The sequence below is a fragment of the Equus przewalskii genome, chromosome 6 (genome assembly GCF_037783145.1).
Source record: "Equus przewalskii isolate Varuska chromosome 6, EquPr2, whole genome shotgun sequence".
NCBI classification, from domain to species: domain Eukaryota; kingdom Metazoa; phylum Chordata; class Mammalia; order Perissodactyla; family Equidae; genus Equus; species Equus przewalskii.
Genome location: NC_091836.1, coordinates 45,487,318 through 45,513,138, shown reverse-complemented (window position 1 = coordinate 45,513,138; position 25,821 = coordinate 45,487,318). Strand labels below are relative to the sequence as shown.

Below are 25,821 nucleotides of genomic sequence, written 5' to 3'. Positions count from 1 at the left end.
CCTCAGTTTGCCACCAGGAGATGGCGAGGTCATTCTGTGCCAACAGCACACGTGTGCACACATGCGCACACCCACACACACGTTCACACCGGCCGAATGCTCTGACATTTTATTTTCAAGTATAAAGGCTCCATCGCAGAGGGGCCAGGGCCACAGGCGGCCGCGAGTTCTCCTGAAGCTCAGGTGGAGGTGACGTGTGGGCTGGCAGGCTCCCAGGGGCCAGGCCAGTCCTGCGGTGCCCTGTCTGCCCTGGGACCTTCTGCTGGACGCCAGAACACCGAGGTAGCTGTGAGGGCAGCTGGCGGGCAGGCTCACATGACTGCACAGCACTGGCATGTCTTCTGCTTCGGGCCGCTTGCCTCTTCGGCCTCCAGAGGGGCAGGCGGCCTGGGCGTGCGGGCCGGCGCAGGGCGGGCGGTGGGCCCCTCCGCCTGAAGCAGGGGCTGGCACTCGGCGGGCTGCTCCGGAGCCGGGGTCTCTGCCAGGAGCAGGGTGGCGTCCCCGGAGGGTCCCCGGCCCTCCGCAGGTGTTTGGGGCCTTGCGGTTTCCTCCTCCAAGGAGCCCTCCTGCTTCTCCGGGGGCTGTGGGCCGTCCTCCTCAGCCGCCGGGGGAGCGCCCGCCTCGCTCGCCTCCTCCACCTGGCCTTCCCCTCCTGCCCCGGGCTCTCTCTGCTCTTCTAGACTCAGACCCTCCTCGACCCCCGGCGCCTTCTCTGCCTCCAGTGGCTCCTCTTCCTTCCGAGACCCCTCACTTCCGCGTCGCTCCGTCCCCAGCGGGCCTCCAGTCGCCCCTCGAGTTTCTCCGGCTCCTTTCCGCTCTGCTCCCAATGGCCCCTCAGCCTCCTCCTCCGCCCCTAGCTTTTCCTCACCTCTTTCCTTCTCTGCTCCCAAAGGCCCCTCAGCCTCCTCCTCCGCCCCTAGCTTTTCCTCACCTCTTTCCTTCTCTGCTCCCAAAGATCCCTCGCTTCCTTGTCGTTCTGCTCCCAGTGGCTCCTTCACCTCCTCCCCTGCCTCCAGCTCTCCCTCACCTCCTTTCTGCTCTCCTCCCGAGGGCTCCTCACCTCTTCCCCTCTCTGCCCTCAGAGGCCCCTCAGCTTCCTTTCTTTCTGCTGACAGTGGCTCCTCACCTCCTTCCCTGTCTGCGCCCGGCTCCTCCTCGCCTCCTCTCCCCTCCAGCTCCAAGGACTCCCATCTGCCTTTCCTCTCTCCCACTGGAGACGTCTCTGCTCTTTCCTGCTCTGCGCCTGCCTTTCTCTCACTGGCACCCACAGAGCCCTCTGCCCGGCTTGCCTCTGCCTCCCAGGTGTCCTCCCCTCGCCCCCCCTCCACCCCCGGTGGACCCTCAGCTCCCCCCTCCCGCCCCTCCACCACCAGCTCCTCCCACTCCTCGCTGAGGGTCACCCTCTCCACCCAGATGAAGGATGCCTCCTCTGCTCCACAGCCCCCCTGCCCGTTGCTGTCAGGGCTGCCCAGGGGAGCCCCTCCTCCCTCTTCAGAAGCCACTCCCTCTCCTCCCTCCTGGAGCCTGGCAGATTCCGGGCCCCTGGCCACCACCCTCGTGGCCTCTGACTCACTGCCCTCCGTGCCCCCCACCCCTTCCCAGACCACCTCCACAACATCCCTGTCCTCCTTCGCCCAGGACGGGCGCTCCGGGCAGCTGGCCTCCTGCCTGTCCGCGATAGCCTCCAGCACCATCACCTCCACCTTGGCCTCCAGCTCGGGGCCCGTGGCCCCCGTGGCACTGTCCTCCGTGGCCCTCAGCCCCTCCCACACCACCTCCACCATGCCCCCTCCTTTGGCCTGGCCTGCCCGGCCCTGGGACACCCCCTGCCCCTGACTCGCCTCCTGCTCTGGAGCGGGGCTGGGGCCACTGCAGGGCCCATTAGCTTCAGAGGAGGCTGCTGCGGCTGCGGGGAGTGGCCTCAGGGCGGGCGCAGCCCTCACTGCCTCATCTCCAGGCTCCAAGGGGGACTCTGGGGCTGTGCCCAGCAGGCCGGCTGGGAGGGAGGCTCTCTTGTCCAGGTCAGTGCAGCCTTGGGGAGTCAGGGGAGGAGAGAGGGGCGACAGGGTGAGATTCAGGCCACCCAGACTCAGGCCCTCCTCTTGGGATCCCCAGACCTAGGGGCACAAACACCCACCTGCAGGGCTCGCCTCCACCGGGGGCTGGGAGAGAGGACGGTGCCCCTGCAGGGATGGCAAAGAGGAAGTCAGGCAGCCCACATCTCCACCTGCAGCCCCACTATGTGCCAGGGCCCCTCTCCTGCTCCAACACCTCAATGGCTCCCCATTACCCTGAGCACCAAACCTCTACTGCGCCTCAGCCTTCCTTGCCTGTGTTATCGCCCTCTGCTCCCCCGAGCCATGCACACAGTAGGGGCTTAATCAGTCCTGTGTCCATGCAGCCAGTTCCGCTGCACTGGGGACCTACTCTGCCAGCCACTGAGGTTCCTGTGGCCAAGGGATGCCTGAAGCCTTTCACTGTTGAAACTTACATTCCAGCTGGGGAGGCGGGTGATAAACATCGACACTAGAAAATATATAATGTCACAGGCGAGAAGGGCTATGGAGGAAAAAAGGCAGGATGAGGGGCTAGGGCGTGCCTGGGAGGCGATGGGGTCCCTCCTCTAGAAATAAGGTGCAGGAGGCCCTCCTGGAGGAGGAGGTGACATTGAACAGAGACCTGAAGAATGAGAAGAGGCAGCCTGGATTCAAGAGGTGGGGGAAGGGCATTCCAGGCAGAAGGGACAGCAAGTGCAAACGCCCTGGGGCTTCAATGAACTGGACAAGTTCAAGGAAGAGAAAAGAGGGTCAGTGTGGCTGGAGTGGAGGGCACGAGAGGAAGATGGACTCGGGGACATGGTTCTCTGGTCTGATCTTCCTCTTCCCAGCCTTCAGGCCTTTGCACAGGCTGTTTCCCTTGCCTGGTTCCCACTCAGATTCAGCATAGATGTCACCGCCTCCAGGAAGCCTTCCCTGACTCCCCAACCTCATACAGGTTCTTCCTCTGTGCTCAGGGCTCCTCCTCACAGACCCTTGGTACCCCATCTCATCATCCAGACTGTGAGTGCCCCTGGGCCAGGAATCCTGCCTTGTGCAACTCTAGCTTATACCAAAAACCCGACAAGCGCTTCCCATGCCAATTAACAGGTTTCCTTTCCCTCTCTGCCCTGAGACAGGCACCTGGGAGCCCAGGTAATACAGCAGGGAGAGGTGGGGACTGTGGCAAACTCGCACCTCACTGGGGCCGGGCGCAGTGTTGCCAGATCTTTGGACTCCAAGGACAACCCGGAGAGCCAGATTTTAATGTCAAGTGTCCTGGTTTTCAAAAGCCTGCATGTTGTCAGGCATGTGGATTACATCTTAATCAAGGTGTTACCAAAACAAGACCCCAAAACACAAAGCCCACACGGGGCCTCAGATCATGCGAGCATCTCATGGCGACCATCTCCTCACTTTGGGGCCGAGTGCCATGAGCATCCTGCCCATGTTCCCACCACATGCCTGTTCCAAAGATGGGGGAACCGAGGCTTGGGCCAGGAGAGTGACTTGCCCAAGACCACAGAGCAAAGAAATCATGGAGGACCTGGTGGTTCTCTAAACTGCCCACGGAGAAGTCCTGCTTGGGGCCTGCTGGCCACGCCCCCTCCCGCCCTCCCTGCCCTCCTCACCTGTCTGCGCCAGGTGGGCCTGCCTGAGGGCTTGTGCTGGGCACCTGTGGACGCACTTTGCAGCAGCTGTAGCTGGGACTGGAGCCTGGGGAAGAGAGAGGGCTGCTGGGAGCCGGGCCCCAGGCCCCGTGGACCCCCCCGCCCCAGTCTCAATCTGCCACCCCCCAGAGTGGGCCTGGGGTCCTGGCCTAGCTAGGCTGGGGCAAAGCAGGCAGGCAGGGGCCCCACTCACGTGAACAAGCTGTCTTCCAGGTGTTGGATATGGGCCTGAGCCTGGCTCTCCGGCGACTGGGGGTCCGGCGAGGTGGGGTCCTCCGGCCGCTCTGGCCCCTCAGCCGCCCCATCCATTAGCCAGCGCTCCCGGAGAGACTTCCTCTGGGCACGGGAAGGGAGCATCGGTTGGCCATAGGGACCCCCCCTACCCCGCGTAGGGTCCCCTCCCCACCCCCAGACTGGGCAGATTTCTTATTACCCCACAACCACCCAGAGGGGACAGACATTTCTCCCTCGGGCTGGGAAACACGCCCTCATTGCCACCCAACACGGCCAGGTGAGACAGACACGCCATTACCATCCCATAGCTTTCCCAGGCTGAAAAGACAGCCGTCAACAGCCAGCCCTTCCAGGCTGGGACAGACAACCCCAGAGGTGAAACCAATGTCCCTGTGGGGCCTCCCCAAAAGCTGGACAAACTCCCCCACTGTCCCCGTACTCTCCCCGAAGGTGGAGCAAATGTCTCCTCACCACCTCCAGCCCTCTCCCAAGCTGGGAAGGACGCTTGCCCCAAAGCTGGGACCCATGCCCCCAGCCGTGCCTCCATAATGAGACAGAAGCTCCTGCGGTCCCCGAACCGACCCGCCACTGCCCTGCCCGAGCTGGCAGCGCCCCGCCCGCTGCACCTTGAGCCGCTCCACGCGGAGTTTCTCCTCCTCCAGCTCGCGGCGCGCCGAGCGGATCTCCTCCTGCAGCCGCCGCTTCTCCTGCGCACAGAGGGCCGGAGCTGCGCGCGGGCCGGGTGGGGCCGCCTCTCCCCCAACCCCGCCGGGCCCGCGGGGCTCCCGGGGCTCCCGGATCTGCGCGCCGGGCGGGGCCGGCGGGGAGGGGGCCGCGGAGGCGCTGACTCAGCAGCGGGGCGGGCGGGGCCGGCTGCGCCCGGGATGCTGCGCAGGCCTGGCTAGCGCAGACGGGGGTCTGTGGATGGGGTGGGAGGTGGGGCCTTGGAATGGGGATCTGGAGGGGGCACAGAGCTGGGGGGTCGGAGATGTGGAGTGAGGAGAGATGGGGTTCAGAGAGATGGGGGTCCAGGTATAGGGATCAAAAGGAGGGTACTAGTGAGATGGGGGTCTGGAAGGGAGGTGCAGTCGCGGGGGTGTAGAGTTGGGGTCCAGAGAGCTGGGGGTGCAGAGATGAAGGATCAGAGATGGGAGTTAGTGAGATGGAGGCTGAGAGAGATGGAGTAAAGATATGGGGGTCAGAAGGATGGGGGTTCCGGAGAGACTGGAGTGTAAAAATGAGGTGCAGAGAGGTGGGGTTCCAGAGATGGGGGTCAGAGAGGTGGGGGTGGGTTAGATGGGAGCCTGAGAGGTGGGGTCCAGACATGGGGTGTTTGGGAGACCGCAGTTCAAGAACGGGGCATTGGGTGATGCAGATACTGGGAGCGCGGGGTGCGCAGCCTCACCATTCTGGGGGTGGCAGTGACCAGACAGAGGAACTAGGGAGCCCATAGGCCTGAGGACTGAGGCGGGGCTGGAGCTAAGGTCCTGCATCCTGTGCCCTTCACGGCGTTAGGCCAGCTCCCCAGAATGGGAGGGAGGCAGGAAGCAAAGCGGCCCGGGGCAGGGCTGGGGCGCCCAGGGCACCGGGCAGAGGGCGTCACTTACGGCGATGACCTCTAGCCGCTGCCGGTAGAGGGAGCTCTCGGCCATGGGCCTGTGGGGAGAGGGCAGGAGCTGCAGTGGGGTCCTCTGGGGCCCCACCCCACAGCAGGCCCACCCCTTGAACGCCCCTCTCTGAGCCAAGATCCCTGAGCTGCTTGGAAACCAAACAAAGCCCAGCATTTTCCTCTATTTCCCCGGCGCCTGGGAGTGGTCGGGGCAGAGGGCAGGGTCCTGTGAGGAGGAGAGAGCAGAGACCGCACAGGTTGAGCTAGAGCCCTTCCCAGCCCTGACACGGCCTCTCTGAGCCTCAGTTTCCCCATCTGTAACATGGGCGGGGATCGCTTGCCTTTCAACTTGCAGGGAAGTACCCATACAGGAAAAACGCAGGACATAGTGTCCCCCCAAACAGGAGCACAGTTTATTATTAATAGCACCTCTAGCAATTCCCAGGATCAATAATGTTTATGGTTAACCGTAATAACCATTCCCATCTGTCCTACAGAAACTCTCGAATCCTGCCAGGCCCCTAATACGCTGTGTGTCTCTTTCCAATTCCACACCCTCTCTGGACCTCGCCTCCTAGCCAGGATCCCTTAAGCGCTAGAGAGTGAGAGAGTCCGGGAAGAGAAGTGTCCACCTCACCACGGACACATGCCATTGCCATGGTAACTCAGGAGCTGCCTTCTCCACCTGCCAAACCCCCTCCTTGAGGGCAAGGGTCACCAGGTCACCAGGTCACCAGCTGCCTAGCGCTGGACCTTGAGGGGGAGGAGAGGGGGAGGAGTTTGGCAGTTTAAAATTTAACCTGAGTTCCCCCGTCATTGTCCTTGCAGCATCCCAGGACCCCCCCTGCCCAGCCTATAAGGCTGCCCCCGCCCCTCGGGGCTCCCATGGAAGCTGGAGGCTGACTGTGGTCCCGCAGGGCACTTAGGGGACAGTGGTCGTCACATCAACCTGCCATCACTGACGCGTGCTGAGCACCATCTGCGCGCTGGGCTTCCCAGGCCAGCGTCTGGAAGGGCGGGTCTCTCCGCCTGGGTCCTGACCCCTCGCCCTGGGCGGGCGGGCACAGAGCGGGCCCTCACGCACTTATTCACTCGAGCACTAACCCTGCCGGCGAGCAGGAGCCTGTGGCCAGGCCCTGGCGGGGCCTCCGGGCTCGTCCCAGGCCGCGCGGAAGGCAGGGAGCCAGCGCGTCTTTAGCGCTGACTATATATAGCGTCCTAAGTGCCCGGGGCCTTCCGCCGGCTCCCGCAGCCGCCGCCGCCCCGATCTTGAGATGCGGCCGTCCATCTCTGCTGAGTTGACATTCCAGCTGAGAACAAACTCAGCCAGCCGTGAGCCTCAGCGCGCACCGAGGCGGGACGCCGGCAAACGCTTCACTTATCCTAACTCGCTTCCTCCTCGCAGCGATCCTGGGAGGCCCGCAGTGCTACTGTCCCCATTTTACGCATGGGGAAACTGAGGCTCTGAGAAATGGCGAAAGGACTCCTCTGGGGTCACCGAGTCACGATTGGAACTCAAGGCTCTCAGAACACTGGGGAGGAGGGGGGTCCAGGCACCCTCGTCTTGGCAGCCAGGGGGTCCCTGGTTTCAGCTGGGGCAGGGGTTGAGTCCTGCTCCGCAGGGTATCCCGTAGGAAGCCCGGATCCCCTGCTAACAGGGTGACCCCGGGGGAGGGCCAGAGCCCCCCTCTTCCTTTCCCCCCCAAGATGCAATCTCCCTGCCTCTTCCTTCTGGGGGGGATCAGGTTCCCGTTGCTAGGCAACCAGGTTTGTAGTTGGTGAATAATGCAACAGGGGACCCAAAAGAGTGAGGAACTGAATTGGGGTCCCTAAGGGGGGGGCCCTTCCCAAAACTCTTCACGGACCTCTCAGGCCTCCAGCCACCCTCTCACCCCAAAAGGCCCTCACTCCTGGCTCGAATGTGACACTGCTCCGCACACCCTACTCGACACTGCTTATCTCTATCTGCGCAGGAGCTGCACTCGCCGCTGTGGTTCATGGCCGCCGCTGGGAGCAGCTGGTGCCATCTTGAGAAGCAGGCGACCCTTTCAATTGTGCCCTCAAATGTCTCAATTTGGGAGCTGTGACCTTTTCCTGTTGGATGGCAAGCATTTCCTCCTGCCCTGGACACGGGTGGGGGGTCACCCTCAAGGCAGAGTGTGGGAGCGAGGGACCCTGCCATTCCCTACCCCACCCCCAGGCTGGACTTCAGGCTTGAAGCCTGCCAGTGGAAAACCCACAAAAAGGAAGGAGGTGGGGGCCCCCATCTTCCACCAGCCTCCCTGGGGAGGGGGGCATTGAAGGGCCTCTGGGGTCGGCTGCTGGCCTCTGTCCACTCCCCCAGTCCCCTCAGGAGAGGCCCACTGGGGCTTTCACCCTGTGGAAAGGCCAACGTCCCCCATGAGCCCCTCCCAGGCCCTGCCCACCGGCCCCCCTGACGCTGGACACTTACATGGGTGTGGCCGGAGACCACACCTGGCTTTGCAGGGCCATCGCTGCCCAGAAGCCCACGATCTGGTCTCCAGCTTCAGGACCCACCACCTGCCCTCTGAAGGTGCCCTGGAGGCTGTGACTTGGCTGGAGGGAGGGGGGGCTGCGGGGCAGGCACTGGGAGAGCTGGTCCAGCTGGTTTGGGCTGGGAGGCGGGAGGCGCACGGCCGCCGGCCGAGGGGGTTGAAGGTTGGCGGGCAGTTCTGGGGAGGTCCTATCAGCTGTCCTGATAAATTATTTACCAGCCCCTGGCCTCCTTGCGCACTTGGCTGCCTCCCACAAACAGGCTCTCACACGCGTGGTCGGGCATGTGGGCGAGAGTGGGGCCAGCCCCCTCCAGAGAAGGGCACCCCAGACACCTCAAGTCCAGCTGCTTAGCAAGGGTCACCCACATCCCAGCATCATTGCACATTACACATACGGGACGACTGCCCTCCCTTCTCGGACCCTGGCTCTGAGGCTCGAGGATTCTGGAGAACAGAGGCTGAGCACCATGGCAACTGGGAAGCCTGGCCTCTGGATAACTGGGGGCAACTTGCCCCAGGTTTCTGGGCCTCAGTTTCCCCTTTTGTGAAATGGGAAAATGCCCACCTAAAGCCTCCCGCCCTCTTCCAGATCCTGGTCAGGGCATGTGGGGCCCCAGAGCTCCCTCCCCAAACCGTCCTGAGCTCACAGACAAGGCCCGCGTGGCCTCCTGAGCGTGGATTCTGCCGCTAGGGAGGATGGGCCAAGGGCAGCTGCAGGCAGGAGGGTGAGGAAGGAGCTTGGCCATGTGGGCCGGGGTCCCTGGGGGTGTGCTCGAGGCTCCTCGCTGTGCAGGACCTAGTTGGGGGTGGGAAGGAAAAGGCCTGCGCTAAGGGCCAGGGTTTACCTGTGTCCCACATTCGAGGACAAGCTCCTAGGGATTCAAAACATTTATAATTGAACCTGGCCGTCTAGGTCGTTCTGCCGTGATAGGAAGAGAGAACATATTTTTCCATTAGTTTTCAATTGTAGTAAAATACACATAACAGAATTTACCATTAGTGAGTGGTATTTAGTACATTCACAACGTGGTACAACCATCACCACTATCTAATTCCAGAACATTCTCATCACTCCAAAAGGAAATTCCATACCCGTTAAGCAGTCACTCTCCATTCCATCTCCCCCCAGGCCCTGGCAACTATCAATCTGCTTCTGTCTCTAAAGATTTACCTATTTTTTTTCTCTCTCTCTTTTTTCTTTTGCTGAGGAAGATTTGCCCTGAGCTAACATCCATGCCAATCTTCCTGTTTTGTATGTGGGTCACTGCCACAGCATGGCAGCTGATGAGTGTGTAGGTCCATGCCCAGGAACTGAGCCCAGGCTGCTGAAGTGGAGTGTGCTGAACTCACCCCCAGGCCATAGTTAGACTGACCACTATAGATTGACCTACTCCGGCCATTTCATATCAGTGGAGCCACAACATGTGGCCTTTGTCTCTCGCATCTTTCACTCAGCATAACTTCTGTGCAGTCCATCCACGGTGTAGCATGAATCAGAGCTTCATTCCTTTTTACGGCTGAATACTATTCCATTGTACGGATGGACCACTTTGTGTTTATCTGTTCATCCGTTGATGGAAATTTGGGTTGTTTCCACCTTTTGGAGAAGAGAATATATTTTATTTAATTGCTTGTCATTTGACTTTATAACTGTTAAATACTTAGATGCTCTCATCCTGGGCTCTACACCAAGGCAAGGTCGTTATGTTTATAATCGTGTCTGTCTCTCAAACTCAGCTGCAACCTCCAAGTCACGTTGGTTTCTCTGTTCCCAGCATGGGCGTAGGCATCTAGTAAGGATCGTCAACTAATGATTCCTAAGTACCTGTCATGTGTCACGCACTGTTCTAGGCATGGGGGAGTTGGGTATAGAGGTAGGTGTGACAGACAGAAAATGTTGGAATGCAGCTCGCTTTCTGGCCCCAGGGGGAGACAAATGATATACAACAAAGAAATAAAGGAGACTGGTGGAAATTCACGTAGTGGGTGAGTTACAGAAAATAACAGGGTTATGGAGGAGGGCTGGGAGGGACACTGCCTGGGTGATCAGAGGCCACTTCCCTGAAGAAGTGATGTTTGAGCCACAACCTGAACAGCAGAAACCAGCCTGTGCTGAGTCATTCCCAGCAGAATGAAGGCAGTGCAAAGGCCCTGAGGTGGGAATGCAGTTGGGGGTTTGCAGGAAGCAGGAGGCTGTAACAGAGGAGTGATAGAGGGAGAGAGTGTCTGAAGAGGAGGTCTGAGAAGTGGGCAGGGCCTTCTGGGCCAGGTGGGGAGTTTGGCTTTTTCTTCTAAGTTTGGTGGGTAGCCCTTGGAGGGTGGCAGAGTGGCTGGGATGAGGGTGGAGACAAGTGGACGAATCCAGAATACGTTTCGGAGGCAAAGCCAACGGATCCAAGAGCAATTCAATTTCCTGGTGGATTGGAGAGGCGCTGAGGGAGAGAAACTGAGGCTGACTCCCAGGTCTGGGGCATGAGAAACAGAATGGGCGAATGGCACGTACATACATACAAGACTGAACTGCGAGTTCCGTTTTGGAGGTGTCCAGGTTGACGTGTCTATTAGACGGGAGCCTGTCGGATATGAGCCCAGAACCCAGGGGAGAAGTCAGAGTGGGGATGCACGCTTGGGAGACACCGCACAGAGACGGCGTTTAGAGTGTGAGACTGGAATTCATCAGGGTGTTCTGGTACTGAGTCATTGACGAGAACTTAAGAAAGAGTCGATTTACAAAGGTGTGAGGAGCCAGTGGAGGCACAGCGCACCCCCGGGGTTAGCACCCGGGGGAACTGATAAAGGGGAGAGACCACTCTTTCCACAAGTATAGTTTTAATCCTCACCACCTCCCAAGGGACTGGGTTCTGCGACCCCCATTTCACAGACAAGGACACGGAGCCTTGGAGAAGGCGGGGCCTGGCTCAGGTTAGGAGTGGGATCGGACCCAGGTGGGCCTGATTCCAATTAGGCTAATGGAGTCAGAGGGAGGAGGGAGGTCAGATGGCCAGAGGGAGGAGGGCAGCAGCTTGAGACCGGGCTCCAGGAGAGAGGAGAATGTGAGGGGGTAAGGGGAGGGGGTCTCCAGGGGTGGCAGAGAGTTGGGTGAAGGAGTGATCAGATAGTTGGATTATGGGGGCTCCCCACTTTCTCTAGATAACTCCCGGGAACCCCATATGGTGGGAGAGGGGCGGGAGAGTAGATTTGCAGCGAGCCTGGGAGTGGAAGATGTCCGCGGGGGTGGGTGGCCGGCGTGGGGGCGTGGATCCTGCCCTTGCACGCGCGCCCTGGCCCCAGCTCCAGGGAGCCGCTCTCCCCAGGCCGAAATTCCTTTCCGGGCCTTCCCGGCTGCCGGGGCTCAAGGTGACCGCCTTTCAGCCGCAGCCGCTCGGCCGGCCCTGGGCTCGCTGCGGCCGTCCCTCCCTCTTCCCTGAAGCGGGAGCGAGTTTGGCCGCAGACGCCTCGCAGACATTTCCCGCAGGGCTGGGGGAGGCCGCCTCCAGGCTTGGCGCGGGCCCGGCCGTCCCGCTGGGAGCCCCGCCGAGCCCAGGCGCAGAGAGGGAGACTAAGGCGGCCCCTGGCTCCCCCTCCAGCCAGAGCTGTGCGCGGCAGGGGTGGGACGTGTAGGGGACAGCCCAGAGGCCCGGGGCGTCGCTACCCGCCGGCTGGGCGGGGCTGGCAAGGCCTCGGAAAGATGGCTTCGGGGGACATCCCCACCAGAGGGCCAGCCCGGCGCGCAGCTGGGACCAAGCCTCCAGGCAATGCCGGGGGCGTGGGGCCGAAAAGGTACCCAGGTGGCGCCCAGTGAGTGGACACGGCACCCAGACTGGCCCCCCAGGTAGCTGGCCGGGTCTAGGGAAGCGCTCTTCCAAGAAGTCTGGTGCCCTGAGCTGACCTGGGGCGCGCCAGTGGCCGAAATCCGGTGCCTCGCCTGGGCGCCCCCGCCCCGAGGGCGGGGCCAGGGCGGGGCCGGAGTCCTCCCGGCAGGTGCAGGGGGCGGTGCCCGGCCCTGCCCCCGGGGGTTGTTCTTGGAGGCCAGAGGCGGGTCAGAGAAGCGGCCGGTGCAGGCGACGCCCTGGAACCCGCGGGCGGTGACTGCGGCCACAGGTGCCGCGCAGAGCACCGTGTCCCAGCTCTGGGCATCAGAACTCCGGCGCTGGGAACTAAGGCTTCCGAGCTGCTCCCAACCCTGGACCCCAAGGCCCCGAGCCGGAGAGCGGAGCCCTGGGGTCGTCTGAAGCTCGGGGCCTCGAGCCCCCCGGGTCTGACAGCGAAGTCCCAGGGCCTGCCGCAGAGCGAGACGCCGAGGTCCCCAGGCCGGGCGGCGAAATCTCTGCGCCCTCCGCAGAGCAGGGCGCGGAAACCCCTGAGCGAGAGAGCGAAGTCCTTGGGCCATCAGCGGGGCAGGACGCGGCGCGCCCCGGGCCGGCCGCCGCTGGAGGCGTGGAGAGGCCTGGGCCAGGCAGCCGCGACCCCCGGCCGTCTGAAGCCCGAAGCGCCGCGATCCTGGAGCGGTGTCCCCTTCAGGGTCCCGAGACCTCCTCCTCAGAGTCAGACTCGGAAGCCCATCAGCATTTTCCATTGCGCCCCGAGATCCCCCAACAGTCCTCAGAGGAGCCGCTCATGGAGCCGCTCATGGAGACGCCCATCGAGCGCGAAATCCGCCGCAGCTGCGAACGCGAGGAGAGTCTGCGCCGGAGCCGAGGCCTGAGCCCCGGCCGTGCGCGCCGCGAACTCGTGGAGCTGCGCGTGCGGCCGGTGCTCAGCCTGCCGGGCCCCGGCCCCGCGCTTCCGCGCGCCGTGGAGCGCGCGCGGGCGGGCGCGCAGATGCAGCGGGACATCGAGCGGGAGGCTCACCGGCAGGCGGCGCTGGCGCTCCCCCCGGGCCCGGAGCCGCGCGCCCGGCAGCCGCCGCCGCCGCCGCTGGGCGAGCTCAAGCGCTTCTTCGAGGCCGCCGGCGGCGGCGGCTCCTCGCCAGCGGCGGAGGGCGGCGCGGGCCTGCAGCAGCTGCCGGAGGCCGGAAGCCGGCCGCACTCGGCGGCGCAGGGCCGGTGCCCGGTGCTGGCCCGCGCGCCCTCGCCCCTCGCGCCGTCCCTGCTGGAGCAGGAGGTGCGCGAGGTGCAGGAGCGCGAGCGAGAGCTGCAGCGCCAGCGGCTCAGCGTCTACGGCACCGCCGAGTTCCGGGACCCGGCGCCCAGCCTCACAGGTAAGTCACGGGCGGCCCGGCGCCCGGGACCCCGGGGCTCCAGCCACCCTCACCGACTACCCGACTCCAGTGGCCCCTTTTCCGGCGCTCTGATTCTCAGGGTACGCCCTCTTGGCTCCCACCCCTTCTCGACTCTCCGTTCCTGCCCATCCCTTCGGGGCTGCCCGTCCCTGTGCTCCACCCCCGACTCGGAGTGGTCGACTCTCCGATCCACCCCCACCCAGGCTCATGGTGGGGAGGGAGGAGGACTCCGGACGTCTTTGTCGGGTTCTAGGGCACCCTCCCCGGGTTCTGGCGCACCTGGATCCCCTCTCTGAACTTTCTGGTTCCTACCTCCCCGCTCTGGGCTCACCTCCCTCCCCCCTCGGAATGGAGGCCTCCATGAGGAGGAGGGGGGGTGGACGTCTGTGTGTGTTTAAGGGGCGCGGCCGGCCTCCTTGTCCCGGCCTCCTCCAGCTGGTGAGAGGAGGGGCAGCTGGCTGAGCGCGCCTTCCCCGCAGCGAGCAGGGGTGATGGAAAGCTGGCGGTGATCTGGCCTCCGCGCAGAAAGGCCTCGGAGAACGGCCTGGAGCAGGTGGGAGCCCCTTTCCCCTCGTGCCTCAGGCTCTTGTCGCTCCGCCCCCCGCCCCCCAACGCCGGGCGCCAGAATGCTGGGCTGGGGGAGGAGCCCCTGGGAGGTCACTCTGGGCTAGGACACGAAGCAACGGGCGCAGACCAGTGACGAAGAGGCGATGGTCTTGGGGCCCAAACTGCCCCTGCTCCTTGGTGTCACCCCGGTGCGCGGGTCCCTGAGGCCGGCCTTCCGTCTGGCCCCCTCTCCCCAGGAGGAGCGGAAGCCTTGAGGTTCGAGCCGGCTCGGACCCCCGGCCGGACGGAGCATGGCCGTTAGAGGGCCCGGGCAGGGGCGCCCGGGAGTGCCCTCGGGATGGGCCGAAGGCCTGGAGGGAGGGGCCAGCGGTCTGCGCCGGCGAAGATGACACGGACCAGCCCATCCTTGAACTAGACTTTGTGAAACTGACCAGTCTCGTCTCTAAAACTGTCACTCCCCCTGGGACACACCACCGCCACAATCCGGCCGGAGAGACTGTCCAGCCCTTCACCTGACCGTAAGGCAAACCAGCCCCTCCCGCCGGCCCTGACCGTCGGAGGCCGGGGTCACGGCCTCGCTACCCCTACTCCCCAATAAAGCCCCTTGTTTCTGGGCAGCGCGGGCTGTTTTCTTCCGTGTCCTTTTCGTCGGGGGCGGGGGCGGCGCAGTCAGGCTCGCGGAAGGCGCAGGGCGCCGGCCAGCGCGCGGAATGCGGAACGCGCCCTGGGCGCGCGGTCCCGGGGCTGCAGCTCCCTGGCCCGGCCTGGCCCCTGGCGCCCCCTGGCGGCGCTGGCGCGAGCTGCGGCGTCCGGACCGGCCCCCCCGCGAAGTCGTCGACATTTCTGGGCGCTGGCGGGACGGAGGGGACAAGGGGTGGTTCCTGCCCTGGGGACGTAAACAAGAGCTACCAGGAAGCGGGTGGGGAGGCTGCAGGCTGCATCGTAGGGCACGCTGGGCCCTTTACCACCTGCCCCGCGGGCAAGACCCTCCCGGTCTCCGGCCGCAGGCGCTCCTTAGAGACGGAGCCGGAAGGCATGGCTGTCTCCAGGGCCTGGGGGGTTCCTGTCGGCGGTGCCACCGAGGAGTGCGCCCGGTGGTCAGGAGCTTCTGCTTTGCAAAAGCAGCTGGAAAACCAGCCTTGAAAAGAGAAATCTACTGAACTTTAGTTTATTGTGACTATTGAGAAAACTTTTAAAATCGGGGGTGGGGGGGGTGGGCAGGAGGGGGCAGCAAGCAACACCCGTTTGCCATAGGGCTGTGGCTGTCAACTGGCAAGCCCTCCTGAATTTCTCTCTGTCCCAAGACAAGGGGTTCAAGGCCCTCCTGGATGGGATTCAAGAGGGTCTGTGAACACCCCAAGCTGAAAAAGCGTGTCTGTGCAGTTATGGTCTGCGGTTCGGGTGCACCAGCTTCTTAGAGGTGCACAGAGACCCAGAAAAGGCCGAGACCCAGGAAGGTTTTAGAATCACCGTTAAACTCCTCCATTTGTCCAACTCAGTATGCCCGGGCTCCAGCAACAGGCTCCACCCTTCGTGGGGACAACAAATGGCTAAGGAAGGATGAAAGAATGCTCACAACAGTATTGCGGACCAAGGACCCAACCCCTGACCCCATCAGCCACACACTGACCACGTGCTTGGCTGCGACCCCGGGTGGTCTGCAGAGAAGGCAGGAAAGAGCTAGGGCTGCCCAGGTGGGAAACGGAAACGCCCAGAGCCTGGTGGTAATTCCCAGCAGGGGAGCTGAGAACTAAGGACTAGAGTTGACAGGAGTTTGTGAGGGTAGGCCTGGATTCTCGAACTTTCCTACAAATTAAAATCACCTGAGGCACCCTTATGCCAAGTAAGTCAGAATCCGACAGGGGTCTGGCATCAATACTTTGTAAAGCTCCCCAGGGGCCGGCCCGGTGGCGCAGCGGTTAGGTGCGCACGTTCCGATTCTTGGCGGCCTGGGGTTCACGGGTTCGGATCCTGGGTGCAGACATGGCACCGCTTGGCAAGCCATGCTGTGGTAGGCATCCCACATATAAAGTAGAGGAAGATGGGCACAGATGTTAGCTCAGGGCCAGTCTTCTTCAGCAAAAAGAGGAGGATTGGCAGCAGATGTTAGCTCAGGGCTAATCTTCCTAAAAAAAAAAAGCTCCTCAGGTGCTTGGGACTGGGAGCCAGGTTTGAGGACCCAGATGGAGGCTCGGCCAGCAGTTCTCCCTGCAGCAGCAGCGCTTGGGAGCGTGTTGGAAACACGCATTCTTGGGCTCATCCCAGACTTCAGGATCAAACCCTCCACGTGATTCTGAGGCACGCTAAAGTTGGAGACTCACGAGTAGTAGACAGTTTCTGAGCAACAGGACCCAGGAAATCAAGCCTGTTTCCTTCTTCTCTCAGTAGGGTCACCACCCACAGGAAACTTTTAGTCTTAAGTGGCCTGTGAATTTGTCTTAAGGGAGACAGTCTGAAGCTGCGTGTGGCTCATTGGAATTGAAATGCACGGGAAGTGTAAAAGGCACGAGAGATTTCAAAGACCAGCACCCCCCCAAATGCAAAATGTTAATTTCTTACATTGATCATATATTGAAATAATATTTTGGATATACTGAGTTGAATAAAAGTATCACTAAAATCAATCTGACCTTATTTCGAATGGGGTTACTGGAAAGTTTGAAATTACACATGACTCGCATTTGTGGCTCCATTTAAATTTCTGCAGGACTAGGCTACTGTTAAGCATCTCATAGCGGGTGTGTGTGTGGGGACTCACAGGGGCTACCTCTAATCAGAATTAGGGCGCTTCAGCATCCCTTGGAGGCACTCCGACCTGGCTGTGGACTAACTCACCCGTGACGCAGTCAGAGATTGTCACCAGAGGCCCCTCCCCCCTAAGGGTTTGCTGTCCACTCCCGATTGATGACACTCCTACGTGCCGGGGACTACCAGGTAAGCGAGTGCTTTGCCAGAAAGCATAGAGTCAGGCTTCTAGGTCTCTCCTCCGACGCTGAAAATGCTGGGGGGGAACCAAAAGGCACCCCTTGGGTTAAAGGGGATGACACCCGGGTCAGGAAGGACACCCTTCCCGTCGCAACGGACCAGCTGCACTCAGAAGGACCCAGGCGGGCCCAGGCCCCGCCACCTGCTCGCTGCAGCGCGGGGCAGGTGGGTGCACCTCCCTCAACCCCGGTCTCCTCTCCAGTCCAAGGCTGCGGTGAGGCCCAGCGATCCAAAGTTGGAGTGCTCCCCCACCGCGCCTGCGGCCCGCCCCTGCCCACTCCACCACTCCAAAGCTGTAAAAAGATCTGACCTCCGCCCCAAGGAAACTGATCTCAGACCCTTTCCTGAAGCACGCCGGGAAATGTAGTCTTTTACGGTACAAAGAAATCATTTCCGGGTTAATACATGAGCGTGGGCGTGGCTCCGAGGAGGGGGGGGTCCCTTCCCCCAGTGGGCGTTGAATTTCCCGGCTCCCCGAAACCCGCGGTTTGCTGGGTTCCGGTTGTTGACAGGAGCCGCTACTTCCCTTTTTGCTTCATGTGCGCCTCTGCGCATGCCCTGAGCTCCCGTCCGCCTGTGGGCGGGCTAGGTTTTGTAGCCAAAGACTACATTTCCCAGAAGGCCGCGCGAGTGGGCGGGGCCTCCCCGCCCCCAGGGGAGGGGCGCGGCGCTCCGAGCGGACGCGGAGACTGTGACCTCTTTCTTTATTTAACACAAAACTGGTGAGTCGGCGCGCAGGGCCCCCGGCCCGACCGGCCCTGGAGCGCACCGCCCAGCTCGGCCCGGCCCAGCTCAGCCCGGCCCGGGGAAGGCGAGGCCGAGCTGCACCAGCAGAGCGAGGGAGGGCCCCCGCCCCTCTCCAGGAGTTTGCAGCTGTCAGGCGCCAGCTTTCCCCGCTCGCTCTCCGGGTTCAAGGCCCCTGCGCGGCCCACGCCGCGGGCCCGGCTGCTCTCGGGGGCCGTGCCGGGCCCGCCTGGCCCGTGAGCATCTGCACCAGCAGGTCGGTGGCCAGCGTGTGCGACGGTTCCTCGAAGCCGATGGTCAGCAGCTGCTGGTAGTCCCCAAGCGGCTGCGGGCACAAGATCCTGGGGCCGGGGACAGACAGGCCGGGCCGTGAGCGCCCCCTGCTTCTCGGGAGCCCCTCCCCTCGAGTGAGAAGCTGTGGCTCAAAGAGGCTTTGTTTCAGCTGGGGGTGGGAAAAACCCTGAGGGAAAGTGGTTTCCTTGTTGATGAGAAACCTAGAGGGTAATGGCTCTGGGAGGCTGAACAACTCTTGCCCTGACCTGGTCAGCCATTCAGCTAGCTGTGTGTCCTTGGGCAGGTAACTTAACCTCTCTGAGCACCTGTTTCTTTCTTTGTAAAATGGGGCTGGGAGTATAGACCCTAATGGATTGTTACATGAGTCTGCATAAAGCACTTTCAGGGCACAATAAAATGCTATCGTTATTACCAAGGGAAACAGTGTTGGGGAGGTAGATGCTCTTTGGTGGGGTTCTGGCCCTCCCTCCAGAGCCCAAGCCCCCCTTGCCCCGGCCCTAGCTCCTACCATGAATACAGGTCATCCTCGGCGGGCTCGAGCGGCACCCATCGGCCAATGGACCACAGCTTCTGGATCTGGGGGCACGAATTGGCCGGACTTGAGCCTGTGTCTTCCCAGGTGTCCCGATAGCACAGGAAGTAGCTGGGAGGGGGAGGGACAGCGATGAAGAGCAAGCAGTTTCCGAGGGCTTTAATTTTGGAGGGGAGCTGGAAACTCATCAGAAGTTGCCCTCAGGGTCTCAGGTAGGGATGTGACCCAACACTGAGGACTTTCTCTAACTGCCAGCCTACTTTTAAGATGAGGACTTTTATTTTGATGGAAGGATGAATTTTTTTTTAAAGATGAGGATGGCCTTTCAAAGGTCCTTGGTTTCCTGCTTGCCGTTCCATGCTTTGCTGGTGGCGGTGGTTCAGAGGCCCATACTGACATTCTGCATAGAGAGGGGAGGACTTAGATTCCGGTAAGGGGACTCACTAATCCACGTAGGAGTCTTGCCCCTGGACGCTGGGCTCAGGGGTGGTTTCCAGGTTCCAGCGCATCTTCTTATACAGGTATCTGGGGAAGCGGCTGGCAGTGTAGGCGGCTGGGGCACAGTATCTGAAGATGGACACCTCGTGGGAAGGGCTGATGGCAAACCTTCCGCAGAAGAAACAAGAGATGCTGGCGGGAGATGGGAGAGGGGTGATGAGGGTGGACCCGGACTCCGGCTCCCAGCCCAGTCTCCTCCCTTTTACCTCAGGGGGTCAGTCTCCTCCAGGCCCACGAACCCAAAGGAAGCGTACATGAGGACCACCTGTTCCAGGCGAAGGGTCAGCTGTTGGGAGATCTCCAACAGCTGCAAAGAGGCACATAATGAGACGAGTTGGCCTGCCAGGAGCACCCCGTCCCCACCCCCAGCCAGGCGCCAGGTCCGAGGGATGGAGATGGGGGCCTGGGGTCTAGGAAATCGGCTGCACGCACCCCCTTGCGGAGCAGCTCCTGCAGGGCTCCATAGATGGGGGGCACGCTGCGTGCGGCCGCCTCTAGGTACAGGAAGTAGGGCTCACATATGTGCAGGAAGGTGGGCATGGCCTTCGCCAGCTGGTCCTTCTGCACCCGGTCTCTGCTGAAGGGAGAACGGGGCCTTTGCCTGGGGTCCCCCCGCATTACAAGACCCCTTCGTGCCAGGCCTTTGTCAGAGCATCTTCTAGACCACCTGCATCACTGTCATTTGGGACACGTTAAAATGCTGCCACCTGTGTCCCACGATGGCCTTTGACTCAGACCTCCACGCAGGGTGGAGCCCAGGCATCTCGGGTTTCCACAGCCCCCCAGGGGATCCCTCCCAATGGACACTGGAACGTGGGACTCAGTCTCTCCCCTTGCCTGGCCTGGGAATCACATTATCCATTAGGATCTCAAACTGGTGGCCCACGGGCCAAGTCTGGCTCAGACAGCTTTCGTTTAGCTCACCCAGGGTTCAAAACCTCAGCCAAGCAATTCAAGACTGGGAGGAAAGTCCTAGGGATGTGGCAACCCCGGGAGCCCACATAACCACAGGTGCTCCCTGACCCCAAATTCCACACAGTCCTTACCACTCTTCCAAATTGGATTCTTAATCAGCTAGCTTCATTTGCTGTCTGCAGCTCCTAATGCTTTTGAGTTTGCAACCCCAGGGTGTGCCGCCTAGCCTGTCACCCTCTCCTCTGTCTCCCTGTCCGTGGGGACCTAGGACCCCAGCCTGCATCACCTGTAGAGCAAGTAGCTCTGGAAATCGTCCGCCTTCTTGAGCAGGTAGCGCAGCTGTTCGGTGATGGGGCTGAACATGGTGTCTAAGGGCAGGCGAGGAGGTGGGTGCCCGGGGCCTGGGGCCAGAGGCTCGGGGTAGGGCATGGAAGTAGAGGCCTCGGGCAGCTGCCCCTGGACGTCCTGGTCCTGGGGCTCCGCCTCGGGTGGGTCCCCAGGTCGGCCAGGGGGCGTGGACCACGAGAGATCTCCGCAGGGCTGTGCCCCAGATTCCAAGTCGTCAGGGGACTGCGTCTCCCCGGGGCCCGGGGGCAGCGGTCCCACGAACCACTGCTCCGTAGCCATTGGTAGGCGGGGACCAGAGCTCTCTTAAGCCTCCGCCGCTCGCGTCGGCGCGGGTTCGACCCCGCCCCGGGAACGTCGGACTCTCCTGGGCTGGGAGCGCGGCCCCCTCCAGCTCGCCTCTGCCTCGACCTCTCTGCCGGCCGTCGCGCCGCACGGAGCGAGTTCGCGTCGTTTGAATTTCAACACGCGGCGGGGGTGGGGGACCGCCGCTCCGGTCCGCGCTGCGCGCCGCGGGGCCCTGTGCACACGCGCGCTCCCGGAACCTGGCGAGAGGGCCGCGTCCCAGCGCGGCGACCTGGGCCGGCGCTGGCGCGGCCCTGTCCTCGGGGTGCGGCCCGGGCGCCGGCGCCTTTCTCTCTCCCAGGCGGTTTGCTAGGGAGGAGGGGTCTCCACCGCGCATACAAACCCGGGGGCATAGGTCTAGAAAGGGAGGACCCCCGGGCCCCGGAATCAGTGTATTTTCTAAAAACCTCTAACGGAGTTGAGAAACTGCCTTAGAACTTAGTAGGCACTTGTGATGTAATAGCTGTTCCTACTACCACTAATAAAAATCTTGGAAAAATTTCCCATCCCATGATCTCATCTGATGGTCCAATCCCTTCTGTTCCTTTTATGGAGAGGACCTGAGGCCTGGAGACCCGACCACGGCACAGAACAGACCCCTGCCCCCAACAGAGGTAGACAGGATTCTTTGTAGCCTATGTAGTTATGTAGCCAAATAGGTTAATTATGCTTAAAGACTCTGGGTAAAGAATTCAGACAGGTGTCAGACCCCGCCCTGTGTGACCCTGAGCAAGCATCTTTGCTGTTCTGAGCGTTGCCTCGTCTGTAATGTGGGTTTTGGTGAGCTCTCAGCCTCATATGAGGCAGCGGAGAGAACAACCAAGAAAATGCTTGTAACGCCCAGAGTTAACAGCTAGTCACTCCACAAACATTTGAGCACCTACTGTGTGCCTGGGCACTGTTCTGGGCATGGGAGAATGACCGCTCCAAGCAAATACCCCTGCCTTCCTGGAATGGCCGCCAGGCAGCCCCATCACTGGCCTGTCTCCCTCCTCAGGCCATTCAGTCCTGGCCCCACACTCTCCCTCGAGGCTGATGTGGGTCTTCAATGCCCCTCCCCTCATTCATAAAATGGACTCCGTGGCACTTTTTTCTTTTCTTTTTTTTAAAACTTTATTTAAAAAACTTTCGGTGCAATATTAAAAAGCAATACAGCCAGCTGGAGCGACAACCAACAGAAAGAAAGAGAAAGGGTAGGTTAGGGCCAGGGACCCCACCCCAGCCACTCCCAGGGGGCTGGAGGCCAGGGGCAGACTGGGGAGGGGTATGGGTGGTGGGGGAGGGAGGAAAGACCCTCACCAAAATGAACAGGCAGAAAAAAACATTTATATAGGAAACATCTGGCTGAACTGAGGAGGATCTAGGAAGATGGGAAGCACCCCCCCCCCCTTTTTTTTTTTTTCCAAAAATGTCCTAGGCTGGGGAGAGGGTTGGCCTCCTGGGGTAAAATGCGCAGGCCCTGTCCCACCCCACACTCCCCTATCCTGGAGTGCGGGATGTGCTGGGGGCCTGATGTGTGTGTTCGGGGAGACACAGGGACGAGATGTGTAGGGAGGAATGCCCCCTCACTGGAATCTGTTACGAGGGCCGAAGGTGTCCCCGTCCAGCTCCTAGACTTGGGGTCTGCAGTGAGAAGGGGGGCTGGAATGGGTCGGGGCGGGGGCCAGGCTGGGCCCTCAGCCTAGAAAGCCATCGGGGTCGTCATCCTCAAAGTGGCCTTGCTGCAGCACCTTGATGTGGTGCTCGTAGATCTTCAGGGCCGGCCCGAGGCGGATAGACAGGCCCGTCAGCACGTCTGTGCGCTGCATGAGCAGCAAGGACTTGCCATCGATTTCCTGAGGGGGAAGAGAGACAGAGAGCAAGAGAGTGGGGTCAGAGCAGACCCCCACTGAAGCCCTGGGATGAGGGGCCATGTCGAGGTGTGGGACCCACCTGCTCTTGGAAGGCTGTTGCCTGCTCTGGGAAGCCGGCCTCGGTGAAGTACTCTACCACGTCCATCACTGTCCACTCCACGGGGTCAGCCGGCTTCTCCTTGCGCCCAGAACTGTGGCAGAACAGAGGGCACGGGTGAGCAGCGATGCTCTTCCAGGTCTGTTACACACACCTGGGCAGCACCCCGTGTCTCCAACACCCCAACTTACGGACAGCCAAAGGGGGTCCCATCGGCCCCAGGTAGGGCTGGTTTTCCTGGGGGCAAAGGCACAGGAGATGGGGAGTCTGGCCCAGTGGCAGCAGAGGCTAAGAAAGAAAAAGCCTATTTTTGGACCTTTGTCTTGGGGGCTGGCTTCCTCCTCCCCAGGACCCCTCCCACCCAGAGGAGTCCTTACCTGATCCTCCTTCCTTATTCATGGCTGCCATGGAGAACACCTGGCGGGTGCCACTGCCTGGTGCCGGCCCCCTGCCTTCATCCTGGCCCTGGTGGGGTCCGCAGGGTGTCCACTCCTTGACCCTCTCCTTGGCGCTCTGAGGGCCCCGCTCGCCATTAAGCTGGTGGTGCTGGGCACCTGCGGGACGGTCACCCTCGGGCACCTCAGAGCCCTCAGACACATCGTCTTCATCATCTTCATCTTCATCATCATCTTCCTCCTCTTCCTTCTCAAGCACTCGCTCTTCCCCACCTCTCTGATGCCAGGGAGAGAGGCGCGCAAGGTTAGTACTTCTTTGGCCTTGAGCCCAGTCTCTGGGATCAAGGACCAAGTACTGCGCCTAACGGCCACCTTTTATACCAGCCCCGACTAACTTTTACGCAGTCACTTCGTGCCAGACTCTGTGTTCATAAAGCCCTCAGCAGCCAAATCTCACTAAACTCGCTCAACAACCCCAAGGGGTCGCTACTGTTATTAAATCACATTCCACCGCGGAGGAAACTGAGGTTCGGCAGATTCAGACACTTGCCAAGGTCACCAGGCGCTGAGCCCGCAGAAGAGACGCGCAAAGCCCGGGCCGCCCGCCGCCCGGGTCCTCCGGGACTCGCGCCCCCGCCACCAACTTCGCCCGCACCTGCCCACCGCGCGGCGCCCCCTCCGCGACGCGCTCACCTTGCTCCGCGACGCGCGGGCGCTGGCGGCCGGCGGCGCCCGTCCGGGCCTGTCCCCGCGGGGCAGCGCGAGCGCTCCGAGCCGAGTGCGCTCCGGGCGGCCCCGCGCCGCCGCCTCCTCCTCCAGCAGCCCCTGCACGCGGCCGCGGGTCAGGCGGCCGCCGGCGCCGCCGCTGCCTCCGAGGTAGCGCACGACTTCCCGCAGGCTCACGGGCCGCGCCGGGCCGCCGGCCCGCGCCGCGCCCCCCTCCGGCGGCTGCTGTGGCTGCGGCGGCGGCGGCGGCGGCTGCTGCTGCTGCTGTGGCGGCGCCGGCGGCTGTGGCGGCGGCGGCAGCGGCGGCTCCCGGGCGGCGACGGCGGGCGGGGGGGCGCGGCGCGGGCCGGCCGGGGGCGCCACCGCCGGAGGAGCGCCGGGCGCGGGCGGCGGCGCGGCCAGGGGCGCGGCCCGCTGCGCGCGGGGGCCCGGCTGCGCGGGGCCGGGCGAGGGGGGCGCTGTGGCGGCGGCAGCGGCAGCCGCGCGGGGCGCCCGGGCCGGGGCGGCGGCGGCGACGGGCGCGGGCGGTGGCGGCGGGGCGGGCGTGGGCGGCGGCGCAGCGGCGGCGGCGGCGGCGGGGCCCCCGCGGGGGGCGCGCGGCGGGGCCGGCGGGGTGGCTCCGCGCCGGGGCGGCTGGACGCGCGCCGCGTTGCGGTACGAGATGCTCCCCTTGTAGCTGACCCGGAGCACGGCGCGCTGCTGGATCAGTTTCTCGAGCTCGGCGCGCGTGCGCTCCGGCTCCGGGCCGTGCCGCCGCCGCACCATCCGGCAGATGCGCTCCAGGTCCGGCCGCGCCTTGCGCGAGCGCAGCGAGTCGATGGTGTCCAGGATCCACTCTTGGTAGTGGGGGGAAGCAGCGGACGACGAGGCAGCGGCCGCCGTGGTGGCGGCCGCCGCCGTCTCCGGCGGGGGTAGGGCCGGGGGCCCCGCCATGCCTCCCGCCCGGCCCGGCTGCACCGTGCGCGCTGCCTCCCTCCCAGCGCGGCGCCCCCCTCCCCGGCTCCCCTCCCTCCGCCGCTGCCCGCCTCCTCCGCCTCCCCCCCCCGGGGGGCGCAGCGCCTCGGTGGAGCGGCGGCGGCGCTGCTGTTTCTTCGCAAAAAAAAAAAAAAAAAAAAGAGCGAGAGAGAGAGAGAGAGAAAAAACAGTGAGAGAAAGAAAAGAGAGAAAAAAATATGCACACACTCACTCACTCGCACGCACGCACACACAGACCCGCTTCTGCTGGGCGCGCGCGGGGCCGGGGATGCGAGGAGGGAGGAGGGGAGCGCGGCGCGGCCGGCCCCTCCCCGCCGCCGCCGCCGCCGCACGCGCGCCCTGCGCCCGGGACACTCCGGCCCCCCTTCCTTCCCTCCCTCCCTCCTCCCCGCCGCCCGCCTTCCTCCCTCCCACCCCCACGCGCCCGCTTTTAAGGTGGAGCCCGGGCCCCCCGCCCGCCCCTTTACCCTGCGCTCTCGCTCACTCCGGCTCGCTCCGGCCCCCCCTTACAACTCCCGCGCGCTTTTTAAGGAGGCGCCGCGGAGTTGGCGCCGGGGCGGGGGCGGGGGAAAGCGGCGGGCGGGGGAGGGGGAGGGGAACGCCGGGGGGAGGGGAGAGGGGGCGGGCAGGCGGCGCTCGGCCGCCCTCCAGCCATTGGGCGCGGGACCCAGACGTCCCCGGCGCCCAGCCCCCCTCTCCACGCCTCCCCGGCGCGCTCCGCTCTCGGGACCGCACTTACCGGGAACTCGCCGCCCGCGGGCCGGGCCGCCGCGCTCGCCGGGCGCCGCGGGGACCCTTGGACCGCCGCCGCCCCCGCGCCTCTCGGGCGCGCTGGGCTCCGCACTCTGCGCCGAGGATGCGGGTGGGGGGCGCGCACCGTCTCCCCCACGCCTTGCCCCCCCTGCCACGCCCGCCCCCGCCGCCGCTCGGCCTCCCGGCGCGCCGGCCCCAGGGTCTCCCCAGAGCGCCCTCTCGGCTGGGGGCTGGACGCAGAGGGGGCGCGCCGCAGATGTGGGGGCCCGAACCTGGGGTCAAAGGGCAGCTTGGCGCCCCCTTCTCCTGCGGGGCGGGGGGAATTGGCGGAATTCCAGCTAAACCAGGTTTTAGAAGGATCAGCCGGGTCCTGATCAGCCTGGACGCTGGGGTCCGAAATTCCCTTTCCAAGCCCCTGGGGGTGTGTGGGTGGGTGACCGAAGTCGCGAACACCAGAGACTCTTTTTTTTAAACAAAACTTTATTGGTAATAGTTTTCAAATATGTTTACA

At 63.0% G+C, this 25,821-nt stretch overlaps 4 protein-coding genes across 8 annotated transcripts; 1 reads left to right on the top strand and 3 right to left on the bottom strand.

Moving 5' to 3' along the window:
* Window positions 1–94: 94 nt before the first annotated feature.
* PALM3 (paralemmin 3) lies at window positions 95–8,155 on the bottom strand. 3 transcript variants are annotated; one of them, XM_070625258.1, is made up of 8 exons: window positions 8,002–8,155; window positions 5,548–5,596; window positions 4,567–4,647; window positions 3,900–4,042; window positions 3,668–3,752; window positions 2,138–2,183; window positions 932–2,032; window positions 95–868 (listed from the first exon to the last, which is right to left on the bottom strand). In XM_070625258.1, the coding sequence occupies exons 1-8, from the start codon at window positions 8,040–8,042 to the stop codon at window positions 312–314; spliced, it is 2,103 nt and encodes a 700-aa protein (XP_070481359.1). In that variant the 5' UTR covers window positions 8,043–8,155; the 3' UTR covers window positions 95–311. The 3 variants fall into 3 exon arrangements, with proteins under 3 accessions (XP_070481359.1, XP_070481358.1, XP_070481360.1); XM_070625257.1 differs by having other exon boundaries at window positions 95–2,032; XM_070625259.1 differs by lacking the exons at window positions 3,668–3,752; window positions 3,900–4,042; window positions 4,567–4,647; window positions 5,548–5,596; window positions 8,002–8,155 and adding an exon at window positions 2,492–2,636 and having other exon boundaries at window positions 95–2,032.
* A 4,527-nt stretch (window positions 8,156–12,682) lies between these two features.
* On the top strand, window positions 12,683–14,470 carry MISP3 (MISP family member 3). Of its 2 annotated transcripts, none has more exons than XM_070625261.1 (3): window positions 12,683–13,265; window positions 13,766–13,839; window positions 14,090–14,470. In XM_070625261.1, exons 1-3 carry the CDS (start codon window positions 12,683–12,685, stop codon window positions 14,105–14,107), a joined length of 675 nt encoding a protein of 224 aa, XP_070481362.1. In that variant the 3' UTR covers window positions 14,108–14,470. The 2 variants fall into 2 exon arrangements, with proteins under 2 accessions (XP_070481362.1, XP_070481363.1); XM_070625262.1 differs by having other exon boundaries at window positions 13,722–13,839.
* A 3,058-nt stretch (window positions 14,471–17,528) lies between these two features.
* Window positions 17,529–20,696, bottom strand: C6H19orf67 (chromosome 6 C19orf67 homolog). 2 transcript variants are annotated; one of them, XM_008542158.2, is made up of 6 exons: window positions 20,108–20,696; window positions 19,339–19,483; window positions 19,113–19,213; window positions 18,853–19,038; window positions 18,385–18,519; window positions 17,529–17,923 (listed from the first exon to the last, which is right to left on the bottom strand). In XM_008542158.2, the coding sequence occupies exons 1-6, from the start codon at window positions 20,446–20,448 to the stop codon at window positions 17,749–17,751; spliced, it is 1,083 nt and encodes a 360-aa protein (XP_008540380.1). In that variant the 5' UTR covers window positions 20,449–20,696; the 3' UTR covers window positions 17,529–17,748. The 2 variants fall into 2 exon arrangements, with proteins under 2 accessions (XP_008540380.1, XP_070481357.1); XM_070625256.1 differs by having other exon boundaries at window positions 19,339–19,480; window positions 20,108–20,639.
* A 902-nt stretch (window positions 20,697–21,598) lies between these two features.
* On the bottom strand, window positions 21,599–24,721 carry SAMD1 (sterile alpha motif domain containing 1). The gene is made up of 5 exons (XM_070625249.1): window positions 23,550–24,721; window positions 22,839–23,133; window positions 22,653–22,749; window positions 22,444–22,555; window positions 21,599–22,346 (listed from the first exon to the last, which is right to left on the bottom strand). The coding sequence occupies exons 1-5, from the start codon at window positions 24,513–24,515 to the stop codon at window positions 22,188–22,190; spliced, it is 1,629 nt and encodes a 542-aa protein (XP_070481350.1). The 5' UTR covers window positions 24,516–24,721; the 3' UTR covers window positions 21,599–22,187.
* Between the last annotated feature and the right edge of the window lie 1,100 nt (window positions 24,722–25,821).

What these genes read in the sequence shown, in the direction of transcription:
- PALM3 (XM_070625257.1), bottom strand. Translation starts at nt 8,042, where the DNA reads ATGGCCCTGCAAAGCCAGGTGTGGTCTCCGGCCACACCCAT. An exon ending in TCCGCGTGGAGCGGCTCAAG is followed by an intron (nt 4,043 to 4,566) that starts GTGCAGCGGGCG and finishes TCCCGTGCCCAG; the next exon opens with AGGAAGTCTCTCCGGGAGCG. An exon ending in GGCCCACCTGGCGCAGACAG is followed by an intron (nt 2,184 to 3,667) that starts GTGAGGAGGGCA and finishes CCATCCCTGCAG; the next exon opens with GGGCACCGTCCTCTCTCCCA.
- MISP3 (XM_070625261.1), top strand. Translation starts at nt 12,683, where the DNA reads ATGGAGCCGCTCATGGAGACGCCCATCGAGCGCGAAATCCGCCGCAGC. An exon ending in CCCGGCGCCCAGCCTCACAG is followed by an intron (nt 13,266 to 13,765) that starts GTAAGTCACGGG and finishes CCTTCCCCGCAG; the next exon opens with CGAGCAGGGGTGATGGAAAG.
- C6H19orf67 (XM_008542158.2), bottom strand. Translation starts at nt 20,448, where the DNA reads ATGGCTACGGAGCAGTGGTTCGTGGGACCGCTGCCCCCGGGCCCCGGG. An exon ending in GAGGAGACTGACCCCCTGAG is followed by an intron (nt 19,039 to 19,112) that starts GTAAAAGGGAGG and finishes ATCTCCCGCCAG; the next exon opens with CATCTCTTGTTTCTTCTGCG. An exon ending in GAGGATGACCTGTATTCATG is followed by an intron (nt 17,924 to 18,384) that starts GTAGGAGCTAGG and finishes CCCCGGCCCCAG; the next exon opens with GATCTTGTGCCCGCAGCCGC.
- SAMD1 (XM_070625249.1), bottom strand. Translation starts at nt 24,515, where the DNA reads ATGGCGGGGCCCCCGGCCCTACCCCCGCCGGAGACGGCGGCGGCCGCC. An exon ending in CCCGCGCGTCGCGGAGCAAG is followed by an intron (nt 23,134 to 23,549) that starts GTGAGCGCGTCG and finishes CCCTGGCATCAG; the next exon opens with AGAGGTGGGGAAGAGCGAGT. An exon ending in GGGACCCCCTTTGGCTGTCC is followed by an intron (nt 22,556 to 22,652) that starts GTAAGTTGGGGT and finishes GTTCTGCCACAG; the next exon opens with TTCTGGGCGCAAGGAGAAGC.